Here is a 21,094-nt window from a genome sequence, read left to right as displayed (position 1 = left end):
GTCCTTACTCTCCCATTTCCACTGATTAAACTCATCAGGACACTGTAGAGACTAGATGGTTTTGAGAGGGATACCAGCTTCATTAACAATTATGCCAGGATAACAGGTATAAATTACAGCAGGTTCAGGCTAACTGGGATGTGTAGCAACCTTTCCATAGGTGCATTTGGGTTGATCCCTATTTGGGGGAGGATAATGAGCAATGTTGTACTCTTTTATCTGTGTTCAGGATATGTTTGTCCACATTTCTAGTGGTGTATACCTAGGACTGGTATTGCTGTGTCATGAGCTAAATGTACACATTCAGGTTTAGTAAATACTGCCAAACGGTTTTCAAAATGATTGAAATAATTTATGCTCCCATCAGCGGCCTAGGAGAATTCGAGATGTTCCTTATCCTTGTCTAACACCTGTTATTGTCAGATCTTTTTTTATTTTTCATTTGTAAGCTATTTGTGTGAAGCTGAGTACATTTTTGAGGGTTTAATGACCAACTCAGTATCATTTTTGCTAAGGGCTTGTTTCAAGGGCTTATTCCTGCCTATTTTTCTGTTGGGTTGTCTCTCAGTGATTCATAGCAGTTCTTTACATATTTTCTGTTTCAAATTCTTTTGATTATATGCATTGCAGATATCTTTTTCTACTCTGGCTAGCCTTTTACTCTGTTAAAGGCATCCTTTGTTTTACTGACTTTTTAAATTTAATGTATCTCATTGCTCAAATTTTCCTTAATGGGTAGTGCTTTGTGTATCCTATTAAAAAAAAAAAAAACCTGCTTTTTTGCATCTGGCATAGCTTCTTATTAATTATTTGGATATCTTATATATGAGGGAGTGCCTAACTCTGCTAATAATAACAATCAATAATAACATATGATAGCAGCAGCTGTCTTTTACTGAGTCCTTATTGTATGCCACCATCTGGAAAGTGTTTTACATTGTGAGTCACATATAATTCTTTAGAAAAATTTTTTCTTAACTTAAATATAGTTGATATACCATTTTCTATTAGTTAAGGTGCACAACAAGGTGATTTGGCGATTCTGTATGTAAATGTAATTACCATTTGACACTGTACATTATTACAGTATTATTGACTGTATTCCCTATGCTGTACTTACTTTTCATCTCCATGACTTATTTATTTTATATAACTGGAAGTTTATACCTCTTAATCCCCTTCACCTGTTTCGTGTCTAAACACCACCCCACCCCTGGCCCCTGATCCCGGGAACCACCAGTTTGTTCCTGGTATTTATGAGTCTGTTTCTGGTTTTGTTAGCTCATTTGTTTTCTTTCTTCAGTTCCACATATTAGCGAAATCATAAGTCACATTTAATTCGTACAGCAATCAGTGAGTCGGATTGTATTATCTGTATTTTAAACAATTGACGTGGACTGTGTTCCCCATTTGGTGAAGCTCGGGCTTTTATAATGGGTAATAATTAGATGCCAAGTGACAGTTGCTGAGTGTTGGCTGGATTCAAACCAAGCCTCTCTTTCTCTAAAGTCTTTTAGTGTCTAAATATACTATTTATCCTATTTCTGTTCCTATTTAAGAAGAACATGGGCAGGAGTCACTGACCAGAGTCAAAAGGCCCTGTTTCTCATTCTCAGAATTAAGCCACTCGTTGGGAATATTTCAATATTTTGGCCATTCTTGGCTAATCTGATCGGTTTCAGGAGACTCTCCTTTTACTCACACGCTGCTGATGTGAATTCCTTTCGAAAGGAATGCCTTCCTGACCATAAAATTGCTGGTACAATCTAAATATCCAATAGGTCACATTGAATAAAATTCTTTGGTGGCAACATAGGACCTTATTCATGAAAACCTCTATGTCCTCTTGTTAGGGGGAAATTTTTATGCCATTTACGTGGAATAGAGCACAAAATGAACCTTTTCAGAAGAAATTGCTGCTGTTCAGGATCCATGAGGGCATTTTCTACCTTCTACTTATTGTAATCCACATGACTCTAGAGGGGCTAGGTTTGAAAGAAATCTGTGTGTGTCGAGGGTGAGGGTAAGCAAGGGAGATCAACCACGATTATGGAAATAATTTGCAGTTATTCCAGCCCTGGGGCTCAATTCAGGGCGCACAGTTGACAGAGCCCGCATGCTGCTGATTTGGTGCTGTTTTTCAGATCCGCCCATGGTAAGGAGATTCGTGTTACCAGCGAAAGCAGAAAAGGGGTTTTGTGTGCAGGATGGGGTTGGGAATGGGCCTGAATATTAGAGCCAGCTTAGGTAGAAGAATTGCTGTGCTGTCTGCAAAGGGAGGCAATGGCTCCTGCATTTCAACTTTTCTAGAGATCTCCCCTCCAACTGGAAGCCGGCACCAGCGCCTACCACCTACTAAGTACAATTTCGTATTGGGCCTTCCTCTGTCCATTACTGGTGGATGTTATGTACGGTTCCAAAAAGCTCAGGGGGTTTTATGGTAAGAATGATGCCTGATTGGAAACAAAATCATATGCAGTGACGTATCTCCAGAAGTGTAGAAAATCTCTGTCAGGGGTCACTGCCTTTCCATAGAAGGTTTTCTTATCATTTAGAAAACCACCTGTAGGAGGATATAGCATGGATGTTAAAAAGAGATTAGTGAAAAAGGAATAGTATTTACACCATTAGGACGAATTGGGTGTTAGATATAATATCCAAGTCAGATGTCTTATAGGTAGCAAATGCTCTTTACATGTTACGGTTCTCATTTTAATTATAAGGAAAAGTGTCTAGTGCCCTGTACTCCTCTTAAGTATCTTTACAGAAGGTGAGTGTGGCTTTCCGGTGACGAGGCTAAGGCTTTGAGTGTTACTAGGCTCTTAGGCTCCAGACAGTTATTTTGAAGTACCACATCTGGTTCTGTGTAGACTTGATGAAGGTCATTGGCACACATGCCCTGAACCAGGGCAGCCAGATTAGGGAAAAATCTGGAAATTATCTTACACAAGGAGGCATCAAGTGGACTTGGTAGAAGAGACTCCAAAGGCGATTTAGCATCTTGAACTTGAGTAGATTAAAGTCTAGCCTCGCCTTCAAGTTAGGCACTGTCTCTGCAGAGCCCCTGCTAGCTGGTCAGCCTGCCCACTGCCTGATGACCTCCATTCCTGAGAAGCTTGGAGCTCTTCAGCCATCAGCTTTGCTCGTTAGCTCCAAGATTTATCAAGTTCTTCGTTGTGTTGATATAATACACTCTTTATGGTGACTTTTGTCATTTGCCTTGGTTTCCATAGGTTTTCCAGGTCTAAAGCAATTCTTCCTCTTCTTTCTTCTAACCTTTTTCATGCTTGAAAACAGCTCTCATCTGTCTCGTGCCATGTTTTCTGTTCAGGCTTCCCTATGGAAGGTTTCTGAGCCATTCTCCCTACGATTCAGGTCTTTGGTGTTCTTCCTTGTAAATAGTTCTGGAACCCAACCCCCTGTCCCCTGTGAGGTCAGTCCTACGCAGTCTGCCCACAGTTTGGTTCCTGCTTCTTCCCATTTTCTTCACCACGCTAGGGTCATTTCCTTAATTTAGTAGGAACTGCACCAAACTGTTGATTCATACTGAGCTTGTGGTTTATCATACCCACAACATTAACTCTTACAAGTTCTCCTCCATCTTATAATAGATGTTTCAAGAACTCTAAATCCAGAAGTTAAATATACTTCTTTGAAATCTTATGTTTGTGGTTTCTGCGCTTCTAATGAACTTGTTGAAATCTTCTTGGATCCTAATTCGATCTTCCCTCTTAACTTCATGCCCCTCTGCAGATCAAACTGGACCTTTTGTTGTTGCTTTCTCTGTTGGTTTAAATGTCGCCTTAGTCTGTAGCTAAGTCCTGTTTTCCCATTGCCATAGATCATCTCCCTGCCTCTAGCTACCCACTTTAGAAATACTTATCGTTGGTTTTGACATGGGTTAGTTGTGAAGGTGGGTGAACTCCTAAGATATCTGGAGCCCCAGGCAGATTTTATCTACATAAAGAATTTGTCTCACCCCAGATCAGCTTCGTCAACACCATTCTGGTGGCTCATCTCATGCAGTCTAGTGAAAGAAATACCAGATAGGCTGATGGGAACAACCTGCTAGGCATAGACTCATCCAGGAGCTCCTTAGCCTATCTTATTGATGCTACGTATGGGATACAGGGTCAGAAAGCTCCCTGAAAGGGAGAAGGGAGGGGTGTTCCTCCAAGACCCTGTCCTTTTCAGGCATCAGAAGGGATTTTTTCCAAAATACGGGACTCTATTTGCTTAGCTCTTAGGAGGGTATTGATGGAGAGTGTGGATGTTGAAGTACAAAACGAATACACAGGGATGGTACTCATTTACAGCACATGCCCTACTATTATTGTATTCAGAGGTCTCCTCACATATGTTAAAAGTACAGTGCAGGGATATAATTGTGGCTGAGCTAGATTCTAGTATATAGTCTGTATACTATTATGTATTTTCCAAATAATATGTTACTGACCGTATTTGTCTTCCTTTTTACATTATTTTAAATTTGTATGAAGTCAATATGAGCACATAGTTTTAAAGAATTCAGTTAACCTTAAAAGACTTAGAGTGAAATTCTCCTCTTGTCCTCTACCTCTTCCCCAAGCCTCAGGTCCGTCCCCAAAGCAACTAGGCTCAGTTATTTTAGCTGGGTTTTTTTGTTGGGTTGGGTTTTTCTTTTTTCTTGTATTTACCTTCATTTCTCATGAACATGTTTACAGTATTTCTTAATTGACTTCAGACATCAGCTACTAACTTTCTGTGATGACAGATGGATATTCAGCTGTATTATATATGAATTCTTTCCTTTCTTCATGTTTGTATATGGTTATATGAACATTTAGGATTAAATCAGTAATCTCTGTTATACTGTTAGGATTTTCCATGCTGCTGTGACCATATAAATCATATTAGCTGCTGGGCCAAATAGGGTACCATCATTTTATATTCCTTTCTTGAACAACTTTTTGGTTTTTTTCCTATAGTTAATGCTTGCCTCTTGTTTTCTGCTCCATTTACTTATTTTTATGCTTAATTAGCAGTATTTTCTGAATCTCCAACTTATTATCTAGTCTCTTAGTACTATTTTGTGTCCTGGAGATTGCCTTTCCCTGGCCCTTTACCCTCCTGCTCCCTTCTGTCTCTTTTCCTGGCCTCAGGCAGCGTAGTTACCCTGGTTTTCCCCTCATTACCGTAGTTAGATTCTTGGATTCCGCATCTTCCTTTTTTCTCCTTCCTTTTCAGGAATACAAACAAATAAACCTGTGATAACTTCCTACAAAATGGTTCATATTTGAGAATATCTTCATTCTGCCTTTTACTTGAATTATCTTTGAGGCATTTGGAATTTGGTTTGAAACTTATTTCCCCTTTATTCACTTAGAGTCTCATACCAGTCGCATTTTGGATTATCTTGTGTGTGCTTTATTTTCTCCTTTGAAGTTTTAGAATAATTTTCCGTCACCAGGGTTATGACTTCTCAAAGGGGTTTGCCTTCTGTTGAGATCTTAATTTTCTTTTTATTTCTAAAAGCTCCTTTTCTCTCTCTTCCTCTCCCTCCCCTTCCCTCCTACCCTCCTTCCTTCCCTTTCTCCCCGTCCCGCCCACCCTCCCTTTCCATTTTTCTCTTTCCTTCCTTCCCTCCCCTCCCCTTCCTCCTCCTTTCTTTTCTCTTTCTATCCTCCTCTCCCTGTTCCTTTTTCATTGTAACCTGTGCATTTGTTTGTTTATAGCTTTAGATTCTTTTGCGTCTCTGTCTCTGGGGATGTTACTGGGTTTTCAGGGAATTTTCGGGGCTTCATGCATTATTTCTCTTTCTTCGAGATACATTGGCTTCTGTGCGCTTCGGTCTCTGGCTTTCATGCTAGAGGCGTTCATCACATGTCTGGTGGTCCTTGATGATCTGATCATATTTAAATGTGAGGTACCAAAAAACTGCTCGGATATTGTTTGTGCCGTCTACGGGGGGCTTTTAAGCATGAACAGATGGTAAGACCTTTTTGTTGGGGGTGTCCGTTTGACAGTGTTTATTGGTCTTTTCTGTGAGGCTCCTTGGCTTTGCCAGCGATGACTCCTGCCATTGCCATCTTCTGGGCAGCCTTCCATTGATTCCCATTTGCAGTAAACAGTTCCTCCTTTTGTGCCCCTCTTCCTAGATTCTGGACCCTCTCTTCTCCAAAGAATTTACCTTAGGTGGGTGAGGGGATAGGGAGAGGAGGAAGTACGAGGTGGGGGGTGGTACCCAGTTTTATGACTTTGTGCAGTGGACGAGGAGAGCCTCATATTAAGTTCTCTTTGCAGATGGTAAAGATACTGGGACACCTGGCTGGCTCAGTCCGTAGAGCTTGTTACTCTTGATCCCGGTATCTTGGATTTGAGCCCCTTTTTATTACTTAAGGAAATTTTAAAAATGACAGCTTATTTAAGTCTTGTATAAATAAGATTTAAAAATAGAAAAAATAAAGACTTTCAAGAATTCACACAGGAACTACATTCCCTGCTAACCTCTTAAAAACACCTAACTTTATTCCCCTTTTCTTGGTTCTTTTTAAATGGAAAAAAAGAAGTTCAACCTACTTGACAATTATTCTCGTGCCTCTATAAACTCAAATTATCTGAAATTTTAGTTTCCTAGATATGGCATATATTCCCTAGTATTTCTCTCGTTTAAAATGAATTTCCCTTTTCCTGCCACTCACGTAAACCATTGATTATCTGAAATCACTGAGTATCCTCCATTCAGTTGGGTAATTGAAGCTGGAGCTATTTAAATACATAATGAAGCCCTGAGCTTCATCTTAACTCCGCACTCAAAGGGGCTCTTATGCAAAATGCATTTTTTGCTGATTATATTCCTCTGTTGGCAAGAACTTTGCTTATTCCCTTCACTGAACTTTGTACAGTATTTATAGCATCTCCAGAGGGCAAAGGAAGAATCAGGAAATTCAGTTTTGCTACCTGTCTGCTGCTGTTTGTTTAATAGAGGCAGATGAGTGTGGAGGAAATCACAACCGTGGTGACAGGAGTGGGGGTGGGGGGGTGTCTCTCCTTACTGCCCTTTGACCCCTGGATTCTGACAGAGGGCCCTTTAGTGGACCTAATGTCCCTAATCAAACTTGCCTGCTTCAAGAAGGCAATGCAAAGGTAGCGGTTTTGAAAAGCTTTTGCTAGCATGTCAGATTTTAAGTCCTGGGCCACAGTCTCTCAAGTTAGTGGTCTGCCGTGACCAGCTCTGCAAACTGCCAGGAACTGTTAACAGAGGTTTTCTGCTTATCTTGATGTTGACTTCAGTCAGGGTGGACCTAGCCCACCTTCTCCTGGACACATAGCTCTGGGTGTGCCCCTGGGAATGGACCAGACCTTTCACAAAGCTCGTTTAGGGAACTGTGCTTCTTAGAAATAGACTCAGCTGAATGATAGAGAAAGGCAGAGACTGCTGTGTTGTTGAGACAGGACAGCAGGAGCGGAAGTTTTCTCTAATGGAATTGCCTTCAGCCACTAACAGGTTCTGGAGAAAGTTGGAGGCTTGAGGCATACTTAATGGTTAAAATGCCTGATGGATACATTTTCCATAAAGCTATAGGCAGACTTATCTCTCTCTCTCTCTCTCTCTCTCTCTCTTTCTCTAGGCTGTGGGGCTTGGTGCTTTTGTGTATTTGTTTTTTGAAGATTTTATTTATTTATTTGGCACAGAGAGAGAGAGAGAGAGAGCGAGTGCACAAGCAGGGGCAGTGGCAGGCAGAGGGAGAGGGAGAAGCAGGCTCCCCGCAGAGCAGGGGAGCCTGATTTGGGACTCGATCCCAGGACTCGGGGATCATGACCTGAGCTGAAGGCAGATGCTTAATCAACTGAGCCACCCAGGTGCCCTTGTGTATTTCTCAAAGTCTTAATTGCGGTCAAGTACACGTGACATAGCATCTTAACTGTCTATAAGTGTGCTGACATTTGGTGGCATTAAGTACGTTCACACTGGGGTGTGTCCGTCAGCGCCGTCCATCTGCAGACTCCTCTCATCTTGCAGACCTGAAACTTGCAACACGAGCTCCCGCTCCCCTCCTCTCCGAACCCCTGGCAACCACCATCTTTCTTTCTTTAAATAAATTTCAGGATAGCTGCTCTGCCAAATTTAAATATACATCTTTCAAAGGCTCCTTCGCTTCTCGGCTAGTTTCGGTCTTTCTTTCTACTTACTCTTTTTTTTTAAAGTAATCTCTGCACCCAGCCTGGGGCTCAAACTTAGAGCCCCGAGATCGAGAACCGCACATGCTCCATCGATCGAGCCAGCCAGGGGCTTCCACTTCCTAACTGGGATGCAGACATAAACTCTCTGGCATCAGAATGGGGGTGTGTTGCCCTTGGCTGAGTGTGGCAGAGACCCTCAAAGGTGGAGGGAAGAAGGGGTCCCGCTTTCATTAAAGAGAGGAAGAGGCTGTTGTTGTACAGAACCTATCAGATTATGGCTCTCCTTGTGGTTGAAAGTGTGTTACATAGACTCCTCGAGAAGCACTGAAGTGGGATTTTCACTTGCATCTGTCAGGATGGTTAGATTATTCTGTAGGAAGATGCAGCCCTCATATCTCCTTTTCATTCTGCCACGTGTCTGACAGATACTGGTCTGAGGCTGTGTTTGTCCCGGACTCTCTGGAACCCAGGCTGACAGAAGGTTCATCCTGACACATGGCTTCCACGACTGTAAGCAGAGGGACCAGAATGGGAGTGAATCGGGCTTGTGTTTAGTGATGACACATGTCCATTCTCCTCAGATTCATTGACCAAAGCCATGACTTGGCCACACTGAACTTGAAAGGGAGCAGGAAGGTTCCATCCTCCTGTGTGCCCAGGGAGAGCTCAAAATGTTCCAATTGCAACACGAATGACACCACAGGGGGCCGGGTTCGGAGGAAGCGACGAGAACTAGGGGTTCAAGAGCAGCGTGGCATGTAACAAAATGATTTTCAGCACGGGATTGGTCAAGATCAAGGTTTGCAATAAATTCCTGTGTTATATCTAACTTTTTCTGGGCTTTGGTTTCCCCATCTGTAAAGTGCACCTGGGCCCCTTCTAGGGGAATGTTTTTTATTTTAAAAATTTTAAATTTCTAACTTAAATTAGCAGAGTCTGTATCTTGTGGTTGGAGATCTTAACCATTAATTCTTCAGATCTGCCATCAGGCATATAGGTTTCCTTTTCTTGCTCCATGGGGTAAGGCGGGAGAGGTCTGGGGATGGGGGTTTCTCACGGAGGCGGGAGGTGGCTGAGGAGCCGCTGGGGGGGACAGATGCCCCCCTCACAGCAAGCGTCGTTGATGTGCTGGGTGTTTCTACAGCAGATGCACCTCTCCTCATGGCATGTGCTGCCTCCCCATAGATTCTGTCTGAGACGCTCCCAGCGGTGTCCTTGTGAATAGGTGAAAACGCCGGCTCCCCTAAAGTCTGAGTGCTCCCTGCGTCCCCCGAGCTGCACACTCGAAGGAAAACGCACGCTTCAGCTCAAAGAGGCAGCTGCTTATCTGATGACCGGGGCCCCGCTGAGAGGATCCGGCTGCTTGGAGCTTCCCTTGCAATCTTCTAGAGACAACTTTTAAGGAAAAATGAAACCTGAAATCTATTATTTTTAGGATAGTCACAGAAAAATTCTGCGTAAATTTAGGGTGCTGAATCTTAGAAGGTTTGTGTGTGTGTGTGTGTGTGTGTGTGTGAACTTGCTATTAAAGTATAATTTCTACACAGGAAAGTACACATTTTGATGGCATTTCAAAAGCTTATACCCCCATGTCGTACGCGTGTGTAACCAGCACCCGGACCACGGAGCCGAACATGGCCAGTGCCCCAGATGCCCCCGCATGGTTCCTTCCAGCTGCTTCTCCCTCCCCAGCTCCCCCCAAAGCTCTCCTCTTCTGACTTGTAACAGTACATCCGGTTTTGTCTGTGTTTGTGCTTTAGACCAGGAGAATCGTAGTCTCTATTCTTGTATGTCTGACAGCTTGTCCTCAGGGTTACCTGCGTGAAGTGTATTCCCTTAAGTTCTCCGTGCTGTAGTGTGCTTCATCGCACGATCATACCTCACGTGATGTATGCATTCTGCGTGGGCGGGTGTGTGGGCGGTGTCCAGTTTGGCCCATTGCAGATGCTGCTGCTGTAACCATTTTGGTGTATGTATTCAGGTGAGCGTGTGCATGCATTTTCATTGAGCGTGTACCCTGGATTGCATTTTTGGGGTCACAAGCCATGAGTTTTCTTAGGTATCCTCCAGTAGCTTTCCAGAGCACTTACACCGGTGGTATATTTCCATCCAGCAGCAGCCAGCAGAGCCTGGGAATCCTGGTTGCGCCATATCTTTGCCTGCACTTGGTATTTTCTTCCTGGAAGCTTTTTTTTTTTTTTTTTTCCTAAGATTTCACTCATTAGAGAGAGAGGGCGTGCATAGAGGCAGAGTTAGAGGGAGAAGCAGACTTCATGCTGAGCAGAGAGCCTGATGCGGGGTTCAATCCCAGGACCCTCAGATCATGACCTGAGCCAAAGGCAGATGCTCAACTAACTGAACCACCCAGGCGCCTCCCTGCTGAGCAGGGATCCTGACATGGGGCTCCATCCCAAGGTTCTAGAATCATGACCTGAGCCAAAGGCAGAAGCTCAACCGACTGAGCCACCCAGGCGCCCCCTCAAAGCTTTTCTTTTAGAAAAGAACCCTTACTAGGTTGTTTTTCCATCTGAGCTAACTTCTCCCTCCCTCCTTCCTTAGCTCCCTCCCTAGACAGATAGTTAGATAGATGAAAAGTAGCTCTACTTGGTGACGTACCCACTAATGCCGAGGCACTGAGAGACTCTAAGGGTCAAACCCTGTGTTCTGTACCAGGCAGGAACAAGCCTGGTGCATTTATCACATATGGGAGGACCTAAAACTCTGTATTTTTCTGGAGTTACTTGAAAGTAATATAGCCTCCGGAAGGTGAGAAATAAACATCTATCTTTCTAAGAGGAGATACACCTTAACAGTTTGTAGCAACATTAAGCATTTAAAGGTGAATGTCCCGTACAGACCGCAGGTCCCTACAAGTATTTACCTTGAATTTCCGCTGTCACCACCTCCTCTTCTCCCCCTCAGTTTCCACAAGATGATTCCATTTGTTTCGCTCTGCCGCTCCTCTGAGAATGTCCAGCTCCCTGATGTCTTCGTCAGGCGCAGGCATAGACTTCTCTCTAAAAGTCTCAACTGCCGGGCTGTTGAGGTCTGCCTGGAAGGTGGTGGCTCTGTTGGTTGGCACCATGTCGCAGTTCCCTCTGTGGGACACCAGACCGAGGGGATTCAGAAATAACGTGGACATCTGGGGTGGTCTTTGGTTGCTGGGGTGCAGAGTACCAGGCAGTAGGGGCCCATGACCGGAATTTTGTTCACCAGCCAGCCCTCCAGTAAGTTTGGAGACTAAGAAGATGCATCAGAGAGGGAGAGGGGAAAAAAATCAGTGTTCTGTGCGTAAAAATGATGTTGGCTGTTACTTTAGTACTCAAGTGGCCGAATAGACCTTTTTCTTCAGTGAGTTAATTTACGAGTGTTTATTAAACCTCTCCGGGCTTCAGGGGATACCCGGAAAATTCTGGCCTGTCCTCAGTATTTGTAATGGTGGTTTAGTGCAAATGAGCTGTCTCCCCCAGACTGTTCTCTGACTTTCCCCTTTCAGAGCCCCTTGAGTCGCTTTGAGTTGCTTGTCTGTTGCTGGGGGATGGCCATGTTAAAGGAGAACGGAATGGGAAAAGCCATTCCTCGCTGCTGGGTGGCTCCACTTCCTAGAAAACTCCCACGTGTCCCCGAACATAACGCTGCTTCTGGCTGCCTTGAGCTCCTTCCGCAACCCTAACTGTCATTGCTGCTTGACTCTGGCACGGGGCCTGTGGATTTGGGTCACAGCAGCTCGCCGGAGGCAGGGCTGGTGTGTTCCCTGGCCAGTGATGTTCCTTGGCCTCGATCTTGACCTTGGAACTGACCAGCCCTCTCTGAAAACTGACCTTTGGTTCAGAACAACCCTCTCCACTAGAAAGTAAACTCTCCGTATAGAATTATCACATATACAAGTGTCTTAAGTTAGGACTGCTGTTCACATAAATGGACAAGTAAACAAATAAATAAGCGGGTGGCTTGTAAGCGATAGATGTTTATTTCTCACCTTCCGGAGGCTGGAAGTCCCAGATCAGGGTGGGGGCATGGTTGAGTTCTGGGCAGGCCTGCCTCCTGATTCAGAGACTGCATCTTCTTGCTGTGTCCTCCCTTGGCAGAAGGGGACTAGATAGCTCCCTGGCCGCTTTTTATAGGAGCGCTAATCTGCCACAGGAAGGCTCCACCCGCATGACCTAAGCACTTGCCAAAGACCTCACCGCCTCATACCATCACACAGTGGGGTTAGGATTCCAACATTTGAATTTGGGGGAGACAAATTCATTCCGTCACAACAAGCGAGTTCTGAGCAGACCCAGAGACTTTTATCCCACGCAGCTCTTGGAGGCCGGGGGTGGGTGTGGCGTCTGACCCCAGACCTCCTTGTTCCAGTGTCTCTGCAAGGGGAGGTCGGGATGGTGAGCCTGACCCACGGCGTATGCAGACCTGTCACCCTGACTCCCAGGGCTGTGGCTTTACTAGAAATGCTCTGGTTCCCTGCTGATAACCTAAGAGGCGGCTGTTTCTTCTCGCCCCCCCCCCCCCCCCCCCCCACTGCAGACCACCAGCCAGACGGAGCTGGAGAACTGGATCACCGCCATCCACTCCGCCTGTGCGGCGGCCGTCGCGAGGCACCACCACAAGGAAGACACGCTCCGGCTTCTCAAGTCTGAAATCAAAAAACTAGAACAGAAGATTGATATGGATGAAAAGATGAAGAAAATGGGCGAGATGCAGCTGTCTTCAGTCACTGATTCAAAGAAGAAGAAAACTATATTGGACCAGGTACTTGTTCTTCCACGTTGGGACTTGGGTTGGGGGAGTGGTAGGGCTCCCAAGTTCTTGGGCTCCTTGGAATAACAGAGGATCATTGGTCATGTTATTAGCCTGTCATCTGGGTGGCTGAATTCTTTACTGTGACAGTCACTGTCCCTCGCCCACTGTTCCCAGCCGATTGTTGTGAGCGGGAGGTACAATATTACATGGAAAGAATCTAATAAAGGAGGCTTCTCACTCCCACTGGTACCACGCTCCTTCTAGGGCATTTGTGAAGTCGCCAAGTCTGGAGGTTGCCCCCCTCCCCCGCTTAGGTTGATGAGGCGCTCTGCTGTGGTGGGACACACTCCCGATTCCTCAATTTAGAAAAGGTAGAGTGTCTTTTAAAAAAATGTGTTGCAGTGTTTGAGTAGAAGTATAAAGAAAGATTGAGCGAGGTGACAGACAGAGGACACGTTTGCCTTCTACTCAGTTGTTTCCACGCCTGTGATAGCCATCTAGTCATGCTTTGAAGCTTTGTCTTAATGTTTAGGAAATAATTATGTAGGTAAGTGAATTTAAACCACTGAGAGGTTGATGGCATGGGCCAGCCTGTGGTGTCCCATGGGTCTTGCCCGCTGTTACCAGACACGGTATTTATTGTCATTGACACGAAGGTCTCATGGCGTACAATGACCCATTTCGAAGTGTCCAATTTAGTGGCATTTCGTTCATTCACAAGATTGAGCCCCCACAACCTCTGTCTTGTTGCCAGACATCGTCATTCACCCCAGAAGAAAGCCCTGTTCCTGTTAAATCGCTTCCCCCTGCTCCCGGCGCTCTGCCTCAATGGATTCACCCATTTTGGATGTTTGATGGAAGCGGAATTACATAACACATGACCTTTTGTGTGTGAATTCTTGCCGTTTGTGTCATGTTTGGGGCTCGATCCACATTGTAGTGGATCTTTGTACACACCCTAGTTTATCCATTTGTCCACGGGTGGACATTTGGACTCTTTCCACTTTCTGGCTATTGTGAATATTGCTGTGGATGTGGACATACGCGAACACTATATTTCATGTCAAAGTAAAAAGTCCATGTCCACCATTAGTCGTTATCCAGATCATGGCTGACATCACTGAGCCCTCGCTGTGCACCAGACCCTGTACTGAGTCTCATTCTTGCATGATCTTTAAATATCACTTCCGTCTTAGAAAGTAAGTATTACTTGCCATTTTGAAAGACAAGGACACACACACACACACACACATACACACACGAAAAGAAAAGAAAAATGAGGATGCATATCTTGGATATACCTTGTGGTTGGAATTCTATTCCAGAGCCTCAGTCTTCACCTTCTAGTGTTTTCTGTTTCCCACCCTCTACTGTCTGCCATGACCTCTTCCCAACAGCTACTGGTCTCTTTGCTTGTGATCTTTAATTCACCTCACTTTTCCTTTTTTTCTTCGTCTTTCTATAAGAAGTCTTCTCTTGGTAAGTTCTAGAATTCTCCAGTGATAGAAATCCTACATTTGGGTTTGTGGCCCAGAGCGTGGAGCTGATGGGCTACAATGGCCCACAAAAGTGACATCTGTAACGGGACACACAGAGCAACTAACATATACTTTCTGTTTACCAAACTTAATGTATGACTGTAGATCTTTGTGGGGGGAAAAAAACACTAAGTTATGAAAACAGTAAGTCTTGAGCTGCTGTTCCCTAGGAAACTTAGGGTACCTGTTGTTTACCCCTTACAAGTGTGATCAATACCTTGAGAACATACAGATCTGTAACGTTTATGGAGGATGAAGTTGTTAACGTTTGTTTTCCCTTTTACTCACCTTTTCACCACTGTAGATCTTCGTTTGGGAGCAAAACCTTGAACAGTTCCAAATGGACCTATTTCGTTACCGCTGTTACTTAGCTAGCCTCCAAGGCGGGGAGCTGCCAAACCCCAAAAGGCTACTTGCTTTTGCAAGCCGACCAACGAAAGTGGCGATGGGCCGTCTTGGGATCTTTTCTGTATCATCCTTTCATACCCTGGTGAGTAGAGGCTGAGGTGTGTTTAAGAAATATTTATCTGGACTGTTAATCCTGAGCAGGACTCGGCAAGAGTGTCGGCCGTGTTTTTCTAATTTACTGCTATGTGTGGAGGTCTGACGTGTCCCCTCCCTCTGTGGTGGGTACAGATCTTCGTTTGAATCTGTTCTGAAATTTATTACTTAACGCCTGTCTTGATGGGCCCTAAATTACCGTGCAAAGAAGACAGGAAAGGTATTATCTTAAGAGATCTCTGCGTGTAGTGTTTGTTGATAAGTTGTGTCATCTTTAGACAGTGTCCTGGTTTTTATCCAAATACAGATTTTTTTGATATTAACCTCGTGGAAATGTTAAGTGGAGAGCTCTCTCCTGCATAAATATATTTGACACACACGCACAAAATCATATAAACCATTTAGTAAACATAGATCTCTTTGGAGATCATCCTTCTCACTCGAATTTTAAATATTGTAATTCTGGAAATCAGTTCTGGACAGTCACGACTAGCCGATGCGTTCAAGGAAGGTAAAGATCTTCCGTGATTTTCCAGCCCGACCAACATAACGTGTTTGCTCCGGAAGGAGAGTGTTCCCCTGACCTCCGGAACGGCAGATTGCCTCGTCGTGTTGTGTGTTTGCAGTCTGTAATTTTATGTGCTTGCTAAATTGCGAACAGCTTTATGTACTTTTGGCTCCTTTCTTCTCAAAAATTGCTGTGCGAGTAACACGGTTTCAGCCCATCCAACTCAACACCCACTTAACATGTACTGCACCTTTAGCACATTTGCTGCGGAATTAAATGTTAAGGCTCAGGTTCCAGAAGCGGCTTTGGAAGACCTTGGCTGTGCTGCTCTTGGCTTGTCGTGTCAGCTGTACCCTTCAATTGAGTTCAGAGCTGTAATTCAGTCAGAGGTGTTTGTATTCTTTATAAATAGATTAGCGTCATCATTCAGATAATTAGGGGTAGATTTACATTTTTAAAGAAGTCTTAAACCAATTTCTGGAGTTATTAAAACTGGCATCCTGATTTGTTCTGCTAATTACAGCTCAGCTCTTGGTCTCTCTTGCTCTCCCTGGCTACAACCTCTCCATATAGCTATTAAGTCCTTTTTTCTTCTCTTTTCTTTTTTGTAGGGATGGGTCAATGTGCTGTGATGTCTAATCTTGCAAATGGTTTTTAGTTTGAGGCTCTAGGGCTGTTTCTCTGAGACCTGTACATCCATTTTAACTTGACCACATCTCAGTTTGCCTATTGTGCAAAAAACAAAACAAAACAAACAAACAAAAACCCCAAATTGGGATAAAAATTCTTGTTGGCTGCCTTGCAAGAATGTCGAGGTGGCTTTTGTGTTATGGGAGCTTATGACATCCATGGTGCAGGTCCCGTATTAATTATAAACCCCAAGCATCCGAATGGCCTTTTTCCTTTTCCTGGGCTTTTGAGGTTTTTATATAAATAATTCTGTGATCCACCTAAAACTTCTTTGCCTCACTTTCTTCAAAGCCATCAGAGCTGACTTCTCTGAAACAAGGAAGTAAATCACTGTATTGTTACCCTTCTGTAGTTTATCTGCCGACTGTCTAATTTCCTCTGCCTCACTGTCTGTGATTTGTGTATTCTTTTTCTTTTGATGGGCAGGCTGTGACTGTCTGACCAGTTCAACATGGGAGAGTTAGGAACTTAGGCTTTTTGGGCAGTGATTTTATTTTATATATGAGTAGAGAGAGGCAGAGAGAGAGAGAGCTAATGCACAAGTTGGGGGGAGAAGCAGGCTCTCCGCTGAGCAGGGAGCCCGATGTGAGGCTCTTATCCCAGGACTTTGGGATGGTGACCTGAGCCGAAGGCAGACGCTTAACCGACTGGAGCCACCCAGGCATCCCTGATCAGTGATTTTAAAGAATATATATATATATATATATATATATATATATATATATATACCTTATTTATTTATTTGACAGAGACAGACACAGCGAGAGAGGGAACACAAGCAGGGGAAGTGGGAGAGGGAGAAGCAGGCTTCCTGCCATGGAGCAGGGAGCCCGATGTGGGACTCGATCCCAGGACCCTAGGATCATGACCTGAGCCGAAGGCAGACGCTTAGCCATATGAGCCAGCCAGGTGCCCCCAAAGGAGGATATTTAATTCCTTACGTGCAGCTTTCTCTTCCTTTGGTGTTTTCTCCCCGCTCCCCCGCAGCTGCGTCTGCAGTGTGGTTCTAGGTGCCCGTGTGTCTAGGTGCCCGTGCAAACTTCTCTTTTCCACGAAGGGTTTTGCTTCAGACAGAACCAGTTAGGCAAGGCTGTCAGGTATCTGTTCCTGTTTGCTGCTCCCGTTCCTGTAGGAGATCCTGGGTAGGGAATTTTAGTCTGATTTATTGGAGACTTATTTTTTTCCTCCTCTCCTTGTCATTTGACCCCAGGGAATTTTTTTTCCTTGGGATTGAAACAGGCTTCAATCAGCTTTTGTCCAGAATTTTTTTTTTTTTCCCCTTCTTCTTCTTTTAAGGTGGGGGGTGCATGGGAGGAAGAAGTGTGAGGGCAGCCGGGCAGGGGGGCGGGGGGGACGGCGAGGAGATTTGGGCTACAATTTAAGTCCCATTCACCAGGAGGGCTTCCCATAATGCTCAGTGATTTGCAGTAATTAACTGAAGGGTCCCCACTGTACTCTTTGAAAGAAGGTTATCATTGTTCTTGTTTGCACAGATGAGCAGAATGATAGAGTAATCAGGTTCCGGCCACAAAGGGAGGCATTGTCTGGGCAAAGATCATTGAGAAACTCTTGAGCTCTCTCGTCTACTAGTTCTTTTGCCAGCTTCCCCCCTACTCACTCCCAAATCCCTGAGCTTGTTTTGGGTCATTATTGTGTTGGGGGTTGTACTTAGTTCAGCAGTTTCTAGGGCCCCCGGCAGTTTAGAATAGAGCCCTCGGGGAAGCACCCATTGGTTAAACAGACTAAACCAACTGGTCAACCGGTAACTGAGAATATTTATGATTGTAGAAGTTTCTCTTCTGGGGGCACGTGGGTGACTCAGTCAGTTAAGTGGCTGCCTTCAGCTCAGGTCATGATCCCAGGGTCCTGGGATCGAGGCTCATATAGGGCTCCTTGCTCAGCAGAGAGCCTGCTTTCTCCCTCTCCCTCTGCCTGCTACTCTCCCTGCTTGTGCGCTCTTTCTGTCAAATAAATAAAATCTTTTTTTTTTTTTTAAAGAAGTTTCTCTTCTGGGCTCAGTTTTTCCAGAATTATAAACTGAAGAGTTACTGTTGGAACCACGTTATGCAGGATCTCTGCTTTTGCTTTGTGATGTTGGTTTATTTATTTTCTCCAATTCAGTCAACAAGTACATGGGAAGCCTGGCATATGTCACTTATTTTTGCGATCAGGTTTCTAGCAGCAGACAACCCAAAGTTCTTTTCCTATTGGAGATTATATTCTTGTGGGGGGAGATGCAGAAGAAAGAAGCAATTAAATAGACATGGTAGATCCAGTATTGATGTGTGCCACAGGGAAGTAACCAAGGTAATAATACAGGTACATATGAATATATAATCAGGGTAATACACCGGCCCTATATTTACATATGGCTGCCTGTATGTGTGTGTGCATGTATCTATAGGTGAATTTATCTGTTTTTTCTTTTTTTAAAGATTTTATTTATTTATGTGACAGTGAGAGAGAGATCACAAGTAGGCAGAGAGGCAGGCAGAGAGAGAGGCGGAAGCAGGCTCCCTGCTGAGCAGAGAGCCTGATTCGAGGCTTGATCCCAGGACCCTGAGATCATGACCTGAGCAGAAGGCAGAGACTTTAACCCACTGAGCCACTCAGGCGCCTGTTGGTGAATTTATCTGTTAATAAGGAGGTAGATAAATATGAGGCCAAATGGGCGCTTTTTCCCCTCCAGGATTTTTAACTTTTTTTTTTTTTTTTTTTTTTTAAGATTTTATTTATTTGACAGACAGAGACCACAAGTAAGCAGAGAGGCAGAGAGAGAGGGGGAAGCAGACTCCCTCCTTAGCAGAGAGCCCGATGCAGGGCTCGATCCCAGGACCCTGAGATCATGACCTGAGCCGAAGGCAGAGGCTTAACCCACTGAGCCACCTAGGCGCCCCCAGGATTTTTAACTTTAATATCATTTATTTAGTGGCCTCATTTTGTGATGATAAGCTTAACTGATCATTGAATCACACAATCATGAGCACACTATAGGCTTATTCTTTTTACAACTTGTGTTTACCGTTAAGAAGGTGAGGAGAATAGAGAAAATGTTTATCTGTTTCAAGTAGACATGTGCCTTTTGGTTTGTGATTTTTTTTTTTTTTTTTTTTTTTTTTTTGGTCCCCCTCAGCAGCACCTTGAGCATAATAATCCTAGATCAGAGCTGTTTCTGTAATATGGTGTTGGATGTGGGATTTTTATCTGCCCGGATCTGGGTTTTCTTCTTTGCCAAGCTGGGAAAACACAAGATCTCATCTTCCTATTTTCACTTGGGACCAAAACCTTCCCCCGATACCCATGCAGAGAAGCTGTTTGGGTTCCTGTTTGTAATGTCTTTGCCAATCTGCTCATGGAGCTTCTAGGGGACTTAAAAGCCCAAAGAGGTGTGCCTTCTAACCACCGTGCTTGATGGCTGGGGGGCCCTGATGTTACCCAACGGTGTTTCATTCCCTAGACTGCTGCCAGTTGGCAGTCATCACCCTGGGAGTGGCCCGTGTGGGAATCTATGACAAGGAGGTTCCAAGACTCATCTCCAGCAACAAAGAATGGGTGGGGAGGTTTCATTTCAAGTCTGACTTGCTGTATCTCCTGGCACTCCCTTATATGAGGAAAGCCCGTGGGTGGCCTAAGTGGGACCTCACTTAAGCTCCTGGGATTTCGCTTATAGCCCATAGGATACACTTCAAGCTTGAGCTTGTGCTTGGGAAGAACTCTGGAGTCCTCACCGAGATGCCGCATCTCCTTGAGCCCTTGTCCCAGAGGCAGATTTAAACTTGGTGGGAAGAGGGGGGAGCGGATGCCCTTGGAAATATTTATCTGGGCTGCTGGCATCTGGCAAATATCTTTTTTTTTTTTTTTTAAAGGCTTTTTATTTATTTATTTATTTTTAAAATTTATTTGTCAGAGAGAGAGCGTGAACACAGGCAGACAGAATGGCAGGCAGAGGCAGAGGGAGAAGCAGACTCCCCGCCGAGCAAGGAGCCCGATGCGGGACTCGATCCCAGGATGCTGGGATCATGACCCGAGCCGAAGGCAGCCGCCCAACCAACTGAGCCACCCAGGCGTCCCCATCTGGCAAATATCTTAACAGAGTTTAGCTTCCCTTTATTTATTTTTTTTTTTAAAACAAAACAGAACTTTTATTCCCCCTTTTCCTAAACATAGGACATGTAAGGCCAGTAAGGGGGCTTTGCCACTTTCACGGACCCAGGTCCCTCCCATCTGATGGTCCTGCCGTCTTGGAAAGGGTTCTGTCTGAATGTCCTAGACTGACTAGTTCGCATATGGACCTTCCTTTGTTGAGGAGGGAAGCGATGCAGAAGGGGAAAGTTGCCCTTTCCTGAGGATGATTCCTGCAGCTTGTATGGCCCTTCTGCTTCTCTCCCATCGTCCAGGACTTTGCCACAAGCGCATGTCCTGCTATAAAGGAAAAGAAGTCAGCTCTGGGTAGCCACGTGCTCAGCTACCTGGGGACTTGCTCTAGCTGAGGCAGAGGGAGAAGGATACTGGGGGACCGCTGTCACTTGCCTAAGAAGGGAATTACGGAATTCTGAGAAAATCAGTGGAGGAGTGGGTTAAGTTTAGATTTTTCACGTGGAATCACAAGAACCAGCACATCCTGTTTTTCCCGACGCTCAGGCACCGTTTTTCCAGAACGTAGAAACAACTCTGTGGCATTCGGGGAGAATCTTACTTAGCTTAACTTACTGCTCAAGGTCAATCCTGTGACCAGAAGGGCACCTACTTCTTGGAAACAGAACCTATACATTCTGTTACTATGTTTTCCTGGGATTTCGGACCGTGATGGAGTTTGCCAGCCTTTTGGTTCTATCTTAAATCCACGAAGGGCCCTCAAAGTCCTCGTGTATAGAGGTCAGAGATGAAATGCTTTGGCGGTGGGGTCAGTGTTGGCTTTTTAAAAAATTTCTATGAATTTGAAGATCTCATT

At 44.6% G+C, this 21,094-nt stretch overlaps 1 protein-coding gene across 7 annotated transcripts in view; it reads left to right on the top strand.

Annotated features, from left to right (window-relative positions):
- TIAM1 (TIAM Rac1 associated GEF 1) overlaps positions 1-21,094 on the top strand; it is a 383,002-nt gene that overhangs the window by 274,585 nt on the left and 87,323 nt on the right. For all 7 annotated transcript variants that reach the window (XM_059164569.1, XM_059164572.1, XM_059164571.1 and 4 more), the window contains 2 exons: positions 12,691-12,915; positions 14,749-14,934. In XM_059164569.1, the coding sequence (XP_059020552.1) occupies positions 12,691-12,915; positions 14,749-14,934 (411 nt within the window). The remainder of the gene's footprint in view (positions 1-12,690; positions 12,916-14,748; positions 14,935-21,094) is intronic.

This window comes from Mustela lutreola, chromosome 2, assembly GCF_030435805.1.
Source record: "Mustela lutreola isolate mMusLut2 chromosome 2, mMusLut2.pri, whole genome shotgun sequence".
Classification (NCBI taxonomy): Eukaryota; Metazoa; Chordata; class Mammalia; order Carnivora; family Mustelidae; genus Mustela; species Mustela lutreola.
The sequence above is the reverse complement of the archived record's forward strand: the minus strand, read 5'-3'. Positions and strand labels throughout refer to the sequence as shown.